Here is a 13,451-nt window from a genome sequence, read left to right as displayed (position 1 = left end):
TAACTTGGGGCCTTGCTAGACCAGGATTTAGCCCGGTACGAGCGCCGGCCTGGCCCCTGTGCATCCAGATGATGCACAGGGGATCCCGGGCTCAGGCAGGGGTAAACTTCCCTTGGCCCGGGATAACTGGCACTGCTTCTGGCCAGGTATTTCCTGCTGAGCCCAAGACCACAGGTGTATAGCCCATTCCACCGCTTTTCCCGGCTACCGCATTTACTCGCGAGTAGCTGGGAAAAGTGGCGGAGGAGCGCTGCGGCCATCAGGGCAGGGTGGGGAGATGGGGGGGGGAAACGGAGCCGGCGGGGATGGGGATCAGACATGGCGGGCAGGCATCGGACATGGTGGGCAGGCAGGCGGGCAGGTGGGATCGGAGATCGAGGGCAGGGGAAGGAGAACGGGGCCAGTGGGGGGAGATCACGGATGCGGGGAAGGAGAACGGGGCCAGGGAGGGGGAGATCGCAGATGTGGGGGGGCGGAAGGAGAATTTTCTTTTTTTAAAAAAATACCCCACTAACCTTTCCTGGGTCCTTGCGCTGCTGCCACCGCTTTAAAAGTAAAAAAAAATAGTGGCCGCGATGGCTCTCCTCCAGAGCTCGTCGCAGCTCGCGTGTGAATAAGGGCGAGATCTCGCTTTATTCATAAAGCGAGGTCTCCCCTCCTCTCCCCCAGATTTTCCACCAGGTCTAGCAAAGGCCTTACTCTGCTGGGATCTTCTTATGGTCAGAAGCCAGGCCAAAATGAAAGTCCATCTGCTGTCTACAACTACACGCACACACAGACATACCATCACCAATAGTGTTGGGACAGACAACTGGATGATCCAGTCCTAGTAATTATACTGCTTACATATACAAATCTGGGCCTTTCCTATTCTTTTCCGAGTATATATCAGGTCAGAAGGAGGAGGAGGAAACTGCTGAGCATCTCAAGCTATTTTAGGGCTGTGCATGTCTCTTGCCACCAGTTTATTCTAGGCTCTTTAGCATGGCTAGTGCGAGGACAGGAAGCATCAGTCATGAATCACCGACCAAAGCCAGACTTCTCTGTAATAAGCAGATACAGACTGATGATGCTCCCATGAAATCAAAGAGCACAGATTAGAAGCGCTAGATAAACAGGTCAGCTCATCAGAGACAGGGATAAAGCTTTGCCTCCGCGACGTTCAAAACAACATTCGACGGTTGATGTGGCACAAGCATGCTTATTTATCATCAATCTAGATGAATCAATCCTGAATCAATCCTGCTCTCAAATTCATTGCAATCTTTCCCACTGTAAAGCACCCGGTTGTGTCCTGAGCCACCTTGAGTACAAGAGAGGCAGGATACAATTATTTTAAAGCAAACAAATATAGGATAAAGGTATTCACTTAATTTCAAAGCTTGTCGTGATGTCTGAACCTGGCATGGTGGCTTTAGCGTGGTTTGTTTACCGTGTACAGGCCACCCTGAGAACCCATGGTTTGTTGTGGGATTGTTCGGCACGGCTTATTTTCAGAGTGGCAGATTCAACAAAGTTTTACTCTTTTAAAAAAACAAGTTGTGCTGTAAAGGACACTGGGATACATGCTGGGGGTGGACAGGAGAACTGGGGGGCAAGGAAACAAACCATGACAAAACAAAGAGGACATAATGGGGGGGAATCCACATGTCGTACCGAGACCGCTTCTAAGCGACCCCAGTGCGACGTGAAAGCGATCGTGTAACTTGCCTTTGGAAGAGCCGAGGAAGAGGCGTCCTTGCCGCCGCCGCCACCCACAGACCTCCTCGCCGGCTGGGACGGAGAGCCGCTCTCAACCCCGCCTTCTTCAGCCGAGCTCTCCTTGCCGGCTGGCGAGGAGGTCTGTGGGTGGCGGCGGTGGCGGCGGCAAGGACGCCTCTTCCTCGGCTCTTCCAAAGGCAAGTTACACGATCGCTTTCACGTCGCACTGGGGTCGCTTAGAAGGAGTCTCGGTACGACGTGCGGATTCCCCCTAGGTCCGGAAAATGGTGGCCAGGCTGCCAGTGCAGCAGTACGACGTGTGGATTCCCCCCTTCTGACAGCAACAGCACGGGTTAATGATGGATTAAACAAGCCACCACGGTTTGTTTTCAGGGTGGCTTAGCATGATGTGCATACAGGCTCAATGAGAAAGACTTGATCAGGTTACCCAAGAGCCTGCTTAGTCTGCTGTCCAGGTGTTAAGTGTGCATAGGCAACTTCAAGGCTTCTGCTGCTCTCCCTTCTGATGTTTCTTTATCTTTAAACCAGACTTGGACTGGACAGCCCTACAGATAGAGGACACTGTCAAATAGAGGACTGACCTCTGTAAAGTAGGACACATTACACACACACACCCCACTCACCACCTGTTCCTGGTTGCAATCCGCCCAGAGAACATTAGTTATTGGGAGGTTTAGAAAGGTACTAAATTAATCAATATTTGCTTTAGGTATCACATTCATTGAATCTAGATGAATCAATCCTGAATCAATCCTGCTCTCAAATTCATTGCAATCTTTCCCAGTGTAAAGCACTCTGTTGTGTCTTGAGCCACCTTGAGTACAAGAGAGGCAGGAGACAATTATTTTAAAGCAAACAAATATAAGATAAAGGAATTAATTTAATTTATATTCAGCCTTTTGGATCCAAAAAACACGCATAAAGGATATATATGGAACTCAGGGGATGGCCTTTTCTGTGCTGGTGCCCTGATGGTGGAGTGCCCTCCCCAGAGAAGCTCTGGATCACCTGGCATCTACATTGTAGTCTCTTTGGCACCTGGTGAAACTTTTTGGTTGCCTAGTTTTTTCAGTCACAAGATCAATAACCTGGTTCGCAGGTAATGAGAAGCCACCATGGAGGAATTCCGCTGCAAGGATTTTCATTGTGGCAGCCACTGCCATTTTGAATGTTTGAGCTGTGATTGGGGGGTGGGTGGGTTTGTAGCTTGTCATTTTGTGCAAATCTAGTGAGGTGGCTTGTTGGAGTGCTTGACAAGCCACACAGAACCCATGGAAGCTTGGAGGATGGCAACAAGGGAGAGGGCCTTTTCAGTGGTGGCCCCCCAATTATGGAATGATCTCCCCAATGAGGCTCGCCTGGTGCCAACATTGTTATCTTTTTGATGCCAGGTCAAGACTTTTCTCTTCTCCCAGGCATTTAACAGCATTTAACAAGATATGCTAAGTTTGTTTGTTTTTTAATGGACCCCAGAACTGTTGTTGTTTAAATAGATACTGTTGTTTTATACTGTTGTTTTTATATTTTGATGGTTTTTAAATTTTGTATACTTTTGAATGTTCACTGTTTTAACTTCTGTAAACCGCTCAGAGAGCTTCGGCTATGGGGCGGTATATAAATTTAATAAATAAATAAATAAAGGATGTTTTAGGGTTGCAGGTGACTTTTTGATACATGTGAATCCGCCCAATATGTTTTAGTTCTTTTTAAAATCTTGTAGTATCTTTTCCTGGTTTTTATCTCAGGTTTATACTAATGTTGTTCTAATCGGTTTCAGATCTGAAGGACCATCTTTACCCATATGAGCCTGCCATTTAATTTCACCTCCAGAGGTCTTCTTGTGGGTCTCAGGCCGTTTCTACACCAGCCCGAAAATGCGGGCTGATCACGGCTGACTCCCTCTGTGTTTCGAAATGACGCACAGGGACTCCCGGGAGGAAAGAGGGATGAGAATGGGTTTTCCCAGGGATAAGTACTCCCTGGGAAAATCCGATTCTTCCCATGGTCTCAGGATCATCCCGAGACTGCAGGATGTGTGGCCACCCATCCCGGCTTCTTCCCTCCTCCCCGCAAATAGCGGGGAGCAGTAAAGGGAAGGAACCAGGCCGGGAAGAATCAGGGGTGGGGGGAGCGGGGTCGGGACTATTTTTTTAAAACTTGCATTTGAGTTGGAGCGCACATGCACTCAGCACCTTTTTTAAAAAAATGGTGGGCGCGAAACCCTCCTTCACGCCCACATGTGAACTAAGGGGAGGATCTCGTGATCAGGATCTCGCGAGATCTTCCCCCTCCCTCCCTCTACAGCAGGCTGGTGTAGAAATGGCCTCAATAATTCCAGAGATGCACTTAGTGGGAGTGGGACTAGGGAGATGGCCTTTTCAATGGATGCTCTAGATAATGCTCCCTTCTGAGAGAGGCCCATCACACTTCCTCATGAAGCTGGTGGAAGCTGCTTTCCTTTTAGAGAAGCATTTAATATCTCATTTTTAACATTACTCCGTCTCTGTCTTTTGAATATTCTAAATATTTGGATCGCTGTTCTTACGTTTTATCGTCTACTGCTGGTTTTGTGTTTTAACATTTAGTATTAAATTGTAAAGATGGTTTTTATTGTTCAGTTTATAACATGTTGTTAGTTGCCTTGAGCTCCCTTGAGGAAAGGCAAGGTGTGTGTATATTTTATATCTGTATCTTTAGCTTTCACCATGAGCTGCACAGAGGATTTTTTTTTCTTTTTTGGCTAATGGCTGGTATACAAATGTTGTAAATAAATACAATTAATAGAAAAAGCAAATAATAATAATAACAAAAAATAAAGTTACAGAGCAAAAGTTAAAATCCGAAAACTTGCCCAAATCCTTCCTCATCTTCTGTTATCACTATATTTGTGTAAAATGTCTTTAATAACTTTTCTGATGTTTCCTATAATACCCGTCTGACTGATGTAGCTGGCCTTATACTCTGAGAGAACAGGAGCTGCAGCAGTTATACAGCCTCCTACCTTGACTTATAATTTAATGGCCTTGGAAACTCATGAATACTTTTGGCAAATGCTTTGCTGGGAAATTATTAAAATGTTCTACATGGTTGTGTTTTCACATAACAGCAGTTCTAGCAAACTTTCAAACTTTCCTAGAACTGGTCTGGAACAACTTCCAGTAGTTAATGGGCTCCATCCAATGAGCGTTTATTGCACTCTCATTACTGTGCGCTCATGGAGTTTGCTCAGGTCCCTCACATGACATTGCCTGCCTCCCGCGTGCCTTCTGCCTCTTCTGGCCTTCCTTGCATGACAAAAAACTCCCAAGAAAGTCCGATATAATTTTAATCCTGGAAGTTGCTGTTCTCTCCTGCTGTGTGCAGGAGAAGCAGCATGATTAGAAAGCCCAACTGAATGGGCCTTGCGCTCGTTGTGTACTTCCTGTTTTGAAACAGGAAGTAACTGAGCAACGAAACCTGGAGCGGAGAAGTGATGGTAGGGAGCGTGTTTTCCCACATGTGATGGAGCCCTATATTAGGGTGACCATATTTGGGAAACCAAAAAAGAGGACACCTAGTGTGCATGTGGGGAAGCAGCTTTCTGAGTCCTGCAGAAAGTACGTTATTCCCCCGCCACCTTAAAGACCCCGATTGGAGTGGAGGAGGGGAAAGGATTTCATTCTGCACCATCACCACCCACTCCAATTGGGGCCTTTTCTATAATGTCCACGAATGACCCACTTTCCCCTTTAAGACCTCAATTGGAGCTCGGGGTGGGGGAATGATGTGCCTCAAGAAAGCATGTCATTCCCTCCTGCCATGCTAATGGCAGCCTTAAAGAGGAAGGTGTGTCATTCCAGGACATTATTGAAAATTATAGAAAATCCCCCCTGACACCATGGAAAGAACAAAAACCAGGACAAATCCGGGGAAATCCTGACAGTTGGTCACCCTACCCTATATCAGCTAGATGTTCCCTTCCATCATAGGCATTTGTTGGTGATTAGGCAAAGTGAAACAAACCCCAAAGGCGAATTCTTTGCAACTGAAGAGAGATGTGAATTATTTTAGAGCTGCGGGTAACCCAGTCTAAATATTTGGGTGCTGGTGTGTATCTGCCATCATGTCCAAGCTGCAGGGGGAAGGAGAACGTAGGGGGCGGGGTGGGAGATTTCAGCGACATAGTAGCGATACAGGTGAAAAGATACATGAGCTGCAATAACGCAGCAACGCACAAATGTGAACGTGCCCAGCGCTAGATTTGCTAAGGAAATGGAGGGGGAAACCATGGACTCAAATCCGAGGGGAGGGGAGGAAAGGAGGTATGATGGAGCTCTCAATCAGTTTTAAGTCACTTTGTGAGTTGACATGAGGCAATTACTCTCCAGGACGTGACCCATAATTCTTTGCAACATGAAGGCAGAGTCAGTGCCAAATGTGTAAGAGTTCCTTGACAGACCAAGCAAACTAGAAAGGGTTCTCTGAAGGTCAAAAGCTTGAAAATTATGTCTATGCATCTCAGACCAGGCTATGTCTACAGCCTTTACCATTGTACAAGTCTAGACTTTCATGCTAGTCCAAATCTTATTTGTCAAAAGTGCTGGGCCAAATTATTTGGTACAGAGGTCTTTGTACATGTAACGGAGGTATGTCCTGCCAAAGATTGTATTAATCTTCAGAGATAGGCCAATTCCTAAGAACATTTTTATTTTTAGGTGGGAGAAAGGGTGGTATTACATTTAAAGAAGAGGTGGCCGAAGGTTCCCCTCCCCCATTACTCAATTTCATTTTTTGTAAAGAAGAAAAAAGAAAGAAACCTCAACCACTGAGGTACGACCAGTCCCCTGAAAGTTCTTAGAATTCATCCACCCTGCCAGAAAAAAATGTCAAATATCGAGTTCTATTTTCACAGGAGAAATTGCCCTGTGAAAGTGTCTGTGTGAGGGTATTTGATCCAACTTCATTTAGAAGATGCTTGGTATGCATTTTGCCATGTTTTAAAGACATTTTTATGCTGCCAGGTGTTTCATTTGACCAGAAATGGATGATCTCTTATTGTTTTATGGACTGTTTTACCTGCTGACCCATCTGATTTTCTTCTTTTTTAAAAAAAAAAAACTTAATTTATTTATTATTTATTTATTTTATTACATTTATATACCGCCCCACAGCCAAAGCTCTCTGGGAGGTTTACAACAATTAAGAATAGTAAACATTAAAAGTATACAAAAATTTAAAAACATAAAAACAGTATAAAAACAACAGTATCCATTTAAAAACAACAATTCTGGGGTCCATTAAAAACAAACTTAACGTTGTTAAATGCTGTTAAAATGCCTGGGAGAAGAGAAAAGTCTTGACCTGGTGCCGAAAAGATAACAACGTTGGCGCCATGTGATGTTAGTTGTCTTAGACACATTTGAAAAAACAGAATGGTGGGATAGTAACAGAATGGTGGGACAAAGAATAAAAATAGCTCATTTTTTTTGAAGCTTTCTGTTCGTCCCTAAGTATTTTTCTCAATTTAATTACTATGCCTGGGGTTAACAAGCTATTATGTAGGTAGATAATTCCCCTAGATTACTAGTGGCTAACCTTTTTTCGGCCAGAGAGCCTGGGGCTAAGTCAACTGTTCTTTGGAAGCTTTCGCCCAAAGTTTGGGAGCGCCTGGTGTGTGTGTGTTGATTGTGGGAGGTGTTCCTGAAACTGGCTCCCTGGCTTACTATTTTGTTGCCATTGCCTGTTTGAGGTCCTGGCGCTCTCCAAAATCTCAGCAGCCATCAGTCACCATTTCCCTGCCTCCCAGGATTCCCTAGAGGAAAGTGAGGTGGCTTCATGGTAATGTCACAACTAAGGCCTCATCATGAAGCCAAGTGGAATGAAGGCAATGCTTCCTGCCCTTGCTGCAGGGAATTCTGGGAAGGAAATAAATGACAGCCACAAGCTGCTAAATCTTTGATGAATTGTCTTGCCAGCAGTAGTGAGTTGCCACTGGTTTTGTTCCCTTTCATTACTCTTCTCCCCTGAAATTTACTGAAATGCTACTGCCACAACTTCCCATGGAGTTGTGGGAAGGAATTTTCAGTTCAGTCCCATTCTAATCCATAAGTCAAGTCCAAAATCTTATATAGGAGCAAATATTTTGTTTCTAAGTCAGCTGGGAGAACAGCACTGAACTGAAGAACCTAGGAGGAGTGCAGGCCTGACTCTGCGCCATAGCCAGGACCATGGGTTTTCCTACTCTTGCCTAGGCATACCACAGACATCCATGTTTATGCCACTTGAGGCAATGGCACAGCAATTTGGTATCCTATTCCTGAGAGCAGGGGTGTTGAACCTCTTTCAGTCCGCGGGCCGAATTCCATTTCAGAAAAGCACTCGTGGGGCCCATACCAGTGGTTGTCAGGGCCAAAGGCAAAAGGGGGTGGATATCTTTTAACTCAAAGCTCTTACTACCAGTAACTAAGCTTTTGGAGAGTCATTTCAACATTTCAGAATGGGGAAAAAACTGTGCAAAAGTGGGGAAACCACCAAACGCTTGGCGGTCAGGGGCAATGTGGTGACATGGGGAAGTATGCCTGGCCTTCTGGGCAACACCAGAGGGCCAGACTGGGACCCTAGGCCTGAGGGTCAACCTCCCTGCCCTACAATGGGGTAGAGTGGCAAGGTCTTAACCCAAACAACGCTTGTATGCCCTTTTACCACTGATGTTCAAAGATGGAAATCAAAGTGATGTCTGAAGATAGAACAAGGCTCAGGGAAACAGCACGGCAGCGAGCCAAATCAAGCTGAAAATAGTTGTTTGGATCAGAGAAGCAGGCCTCACCCAGAAGCACTTTGACCGGTTAAGTGTTTAAATTATAGGAAGGCCATAAGTTATATTTTTGACTTTTGTATATTCCTATTTATATGTTTTAACTGTAGATGTTTTAATTTTGTAAAGCCACCTTGAGTCCCAGTATTGGAGAAAAGGCAGGATGCAAAATAAATAGAGTAACAATATTTCATCCTAATTTACAAGGGACACCCCTCTATTTGCAGGGCTGCCAGAGGACTGTCCTCAAATTGAAGGCATCCTCTATTTGAAGGGCTACCCAGTCCACATCTGGTTTAAAGATAAAATAACGTAAGGTGCAAGACCAGCAGGGGCCTTGAAGTTCTCCATCTACAGTTACCTGGACAACAGAGCTGACCAAGCAGGCCTAGAGGTTCACCTGGTCACAGTCTTCCCCACTGTGGAGAGATGTGCTGTATTTGTATTTAAATTCATGGTTTCTAAATCTGCACCTATACCTGTCAATGAGCACACGCCCATTTTATGCAAATTGGGGTCCTCTTTTGCCCTCTTTTACCCCCCTGATGTGTAAGCAGCTACCCTCGTTCAGAAGGCAGCTACAGAGTTTGGCTGGTCTCCGTCATTTCCCTCCTTTTACCAGATCTCAGTGAGAGAGCACACTTGTTCCTGTCATTCCTGAGGTTCAGGACCTTTTTGTCCTGAAAACAAGAATATCTGTGAGGAGGCAGCTTTTAAGAATATCTTTGAGGAGGCAGCCAGGCAAAGTGAGAAGAGTAGGAGTGACAATTTGCTGCCATTCTCCAGTGCATATGGTTTGGTTTGCATCTGGAGACGCATGTCTCCCCTTTCACATTTTGTGTTTACACAACTACCATACAAAGAGCAAAACATCTTTCAGCCAGTGATGAGACTAGGCAAACGTCCATTAGATCAGATCTGCAGCAGATCTGATCTAATGACACTCCCTTCTCCGTCTCCCCTGTAAAGGATGGCCACGTTCATGGTTATAACTAGCGATGCGTGCACATACCTATCCATCCTTTTGTGTATGCTCATGTGGCTGGTGGGAATCTACTGCTCTGAGTTGGCTGGACAAAAGAATTTCGTAGAAAGCTATAAGCCAGCCTGCTTGCCAAGAACCAAAACACAGCAAACAAAGCAACCAGCTTGCAACGTAAAATGCAAATAAACAACCATGGTGCAAGTTATCTTCTCAGCCATAGAGCAGGGTCTTGTGTGCCCTTGTATTTCGCCTTATGAAATGGAAGCCAGAAAGAAAGGAAGGAAAAAAATCTCTTGGGTTTCAGAGTGGCCTAAGAGAAACGACAAATCCTGTTGCAATTCCACCGCAGAAATGCAATCCTGTTATCTCCTGATAACACAGGAGTCAATATATGTCACCAGGAGACCTGTGGTGACAGTGAGAGAGTGTTTGCTTAGTCTGTAATCAGTTACTCAGACTTAAATGTATTACACCTTCTTAAAAAAGCATACACACAAAAGCAGCCACAACAAAGGCAGCCATTTAAATACAGAATATAGTATGAAAAGATGAAGACTTAGATATGCAGGAAACAATTCCTTGTGCACAACTATCTGAACTCTGGCCTCTGCAAAGGATCAAAGATGATATTCAGGGCTGTGTACAACATATGTGACATCTGGTGTCATGTGCTAAGCTAAGACGCACTAAAGTGTGCAAAGGCTGAACTCTGGAGCATAAAGTCTTTGGTTTGGTTCTTGTTTCTGTCATGAACTTCCCAAGTGTCATTGGGCAAGTCAGTCGCAGACCCCATATCTGAAATATGAAGACTACAATGCGACAACGTATGTAAAGAAGTTTGAACAGCCTTATATATTACAGCATTCCATGAAGACCAGAATGAGCTCAGAATGTGGGGAAATCTCTGCTTCTATTTATTTTTAAGCAAGCAAGTTTCTAGCCCTTATGACTGAAGATGTATATTTAAAAGTCTGCTGAAGTTTCATGAGGCATAGCAATGGGCAAATAAGGCTGGAGACAGGCAGCCATTTTCAGGGAACCGAAGGTGGTTTGAAAGAGGGAATGTTATCTGTGGTTAATATCCCACCTTCACCTGTAAATATTATGACATAAAACCTGTTTGGTGGAGCTATCAGTGGGACAAAAGGGAGGAGTGTGTACATCACAGGAAGTGATGCCTCTCTCAAGCTACCTATTTAAGATTCATAGTGGTCAAGGGCAGGGCTACAATGGCCTGTATAGCACCTTGCCCCCACAATCCATGGCAAGCTTTGTGGATAGTGTTATTATGTAGTTTAGGCGCTAGGCAGCACTAGATTTTTTGTATTGGGTGGAGTCAGGAGCTTCCTTTTGCTGTTCTGTTCTTGTTTGAAAGAGATATTAAAAGTAGCTTCCTGACTAGTGTCCCTTCCATGACACAAGCAGAACCAGCGAAACTCTTTCCATCACTATCAAAATAGCCAAAACCATTTTGAAGAATTCAATGCTGAAAAAGGCAAATGTGAAAATGTCCCAAATTTCCATGAATGTGCAGAATGTGGATTGCTTTAGGTCAACATTCATATAGAGAGCTCAGAATACACACAGCTTTGATTAGCTTCTACATATATACATTAAGACATACCCCAGATAAGCTTTGCACAAGACTCTCACTCTCTCTGTATGCGTCTGTGACACCTAGTCATTCGTTTATTTACACTTCCACCCTACGCTTCCTTTGGGAAGTTCGCAGCAGCTTGCGTGGAGCTCCCAAGAAGTCTCCCACCCAGATACTGGGCAGGCTAAAGCTTGCTGAGCTTTCAACAAGATCCCATTATCGAACTCCCATATCAGCATCAGTTTGTTTTCAATAGAAAGTCGTCCAGGAGACAGCAAACACTAGAAGCTCTCCTTTACTGAGTCATACTATCTGTCTGCTCTAGCAACAGATCTCCAAGATCTTGGGAGAAATCTTTCTTCTCCTTTGAAATGGACATGCCAGGAATTGAACCCTGGGCCTTCTGCATGCAAAGCATGTGCCCAGCCACTGAGCTGTGGCCCCACCCCAAGGTGTATCTCATGTTCAGGAGAACCTGGATTGATGAGGTCCTGGTAAGCAAGGCACGCTGATACGTATAAACGCCATGCCACTCTATATACCACACAGCAGATTATGTTTTCAACCCTTAATCTGTATCAACACCGATTCGACTGCTGTCTAATCTGCATAGTATTGAATGCATATTTCAGTTCAGTAGGTATGCAATGTTACACACAGAAACACATACACACAGATTAAATACTATGGTAATAAGCGACAGAAAAGCCTAAGCCACTGTGTAGCCAGAGGAGAGAGAAAAAACATTTAAGCAATGCAGCAAACACACCCAAATCCCCATCCATTGCATTTCATGGGGATGGAGGGAATAATAAAATTTGCAGCAATACCAATACATGCTAGATCTGCCGCCGCCCCCTCCCCTGCTGCCAGCCTCAAATCAACTCCCTCCTTTCCAGCAACATGGTACTGTAACAGAGAATCACACACACAGAAGAGGATCTGACTAGCAGGGCAGGCAGTTTCATGTCTGAGCAGGTGCTTTCCAGCTCTCTGACGTGTGATCTGCATCTCTAATAACAAACAGTGCCGGTCAATCCACCCTCCTCAGCCCTTACCTTGAAATGCTGCAGCTGAAGTATCTGGTCCTCCAGCTGTTGTCTCTTTCCTTCTATTTCTGTCTGCCTTTTCCTTTTTTCCTTGGCGAAGGGGGAAAAAAAACAGAGAAGAGAAATTGCCTGTCAGAGAGGTAGAGAGGCTGGAAGGAGCAAGGATGTTCAGAGTTTTATTTTCATTTTTTAACCAAAGGGATAACAAAAGGGATGCCCTTCTGTACAGAAGCCACCAGAGAAATCCGTGCCAATGTTTCACCTGCCTTGCCGTCAGAGGGAACGCAAACAGCGTCTCCACGAAAATAACATGTCAGCTAAGGACTAGCTACTTGTTCACAGAGGAGAAGGAGGACTGGTCTCCTATCTCCCTTGCTCTCTCTCTCTCTCTCTTCCTCAGCTATGGGAACAGCAGCTGAGAGTAGAGTCCCCCCAGGGAGGGGAAACGGCAGGCACAGAACCTAACAACCAAGTTTAAAGCGACAATCCCAATTGTGTGTGTCTCTCTTGAACGGCAAACGGTGGTTCTGAGCAGCGCAAACAAGTGCCCAGGGAGCTGCCAGCCAAAGTGTACGGTTACGTAAGAGGTAAAACAGGGGCAGGAGCAAGATGGGTTTACAGTACACAGACCTACTGCCGCTCCATCTATGGACCCCGCCCACATAAAGGCAGGATCTACACTTTACAGCGGTATCGAAGTGCGCTGACAACTGTTATGGCCTGTGACACATTTCATATACCGCTTTCATACCGCTTTCACGGTGTTATATCCTGCGTGGTGTTGCTCTGGCTGAAGTCTCACTTATTTTCTTATTCTAGCCAGAATGTCCAGCACATTTATTTATTTATTTGCAATTATTTTTAGGCTGCCTTTCAGAGTAGAACCCTTTCTATTTGATTGTTTACATTTATTTACTTATTTCCTGCTCTTCTCTTTCAATCCAAGGTGGTTCCTATGTTTTGGGCATGCTAGCCTGGGTCAGTGTGAACAGGGTTATTGAGTTGAACAGAATATATTTACCTATTCCCAAAGCCCGCTGAACCCTCTCTCTTGTGTTTGGATGGTGCTATTTTGGCCGTTTAAACAACGTCACTTTCCTCTGATAACTGGAAATAGTGCATCCTACCTGTGCATCTAGGACACCTAGGGCAGATCTACACAGCGTACTGAAGGCGCTTGCGTGAGCCTCCAGTGCGCCCCGAAAACGATTGTGTAGATCCTGCCCTGGAAGAGGCAGAGGAGGAGGCGGCTGGGGAATCCGGCCGCGTCCTTGCCGCCGCTGCCGCCCACCTCCCCGCTGGCCT

General features: G+C 45.2%; 1 protein-coding gene across 2 annotated transcripts in view; it reads right to left on the bottom strand.

Moving 5' to 3' along the window:
- Positions 1-13,451, bottom strand: part of PALM2AKAP2 (PALM2 and AKAP2 fusion) — a 278,607-nt gene that overhangs the window by 220,730 nt on the left and 44,426 nt on the right. For both annotated transcript variants that reach the window (XM_063129169.1, XM_063129172.1), the window contains exon 2: positions 12,156-12,236. In XM_063129169.1, coding sequence (XP_062985239.1) covers positions 12,156-12,236 — 81 coding nt within the window. The remainder of the gene's footprint in view (positions 1-12,155; positions 12,237-13,451) is intronic.

The sequence above is a fragment of the Elgaria multicarinata genome, chromosome 6, assembly GCF_023053635.1.
Source record: "Elgaria multicarinata webbii isolate HBS135686 ecotype San Diego chromosome 6, rElgMul1.1.pri, whole genome shotgun sequence".
Taxonomy (NCBI): domain Eukaryota; kingdom Metazoa; phylum Chordata; class Lepidosauria; order Squamata; family Anguidae; genus Elgaria; species Elgaria multicarinata.
The sequence above is the reverse complement of the archived record's forward strand: the minus strand, read 5'-3'. Positions and strand labels throughout refer to the sequence as shown.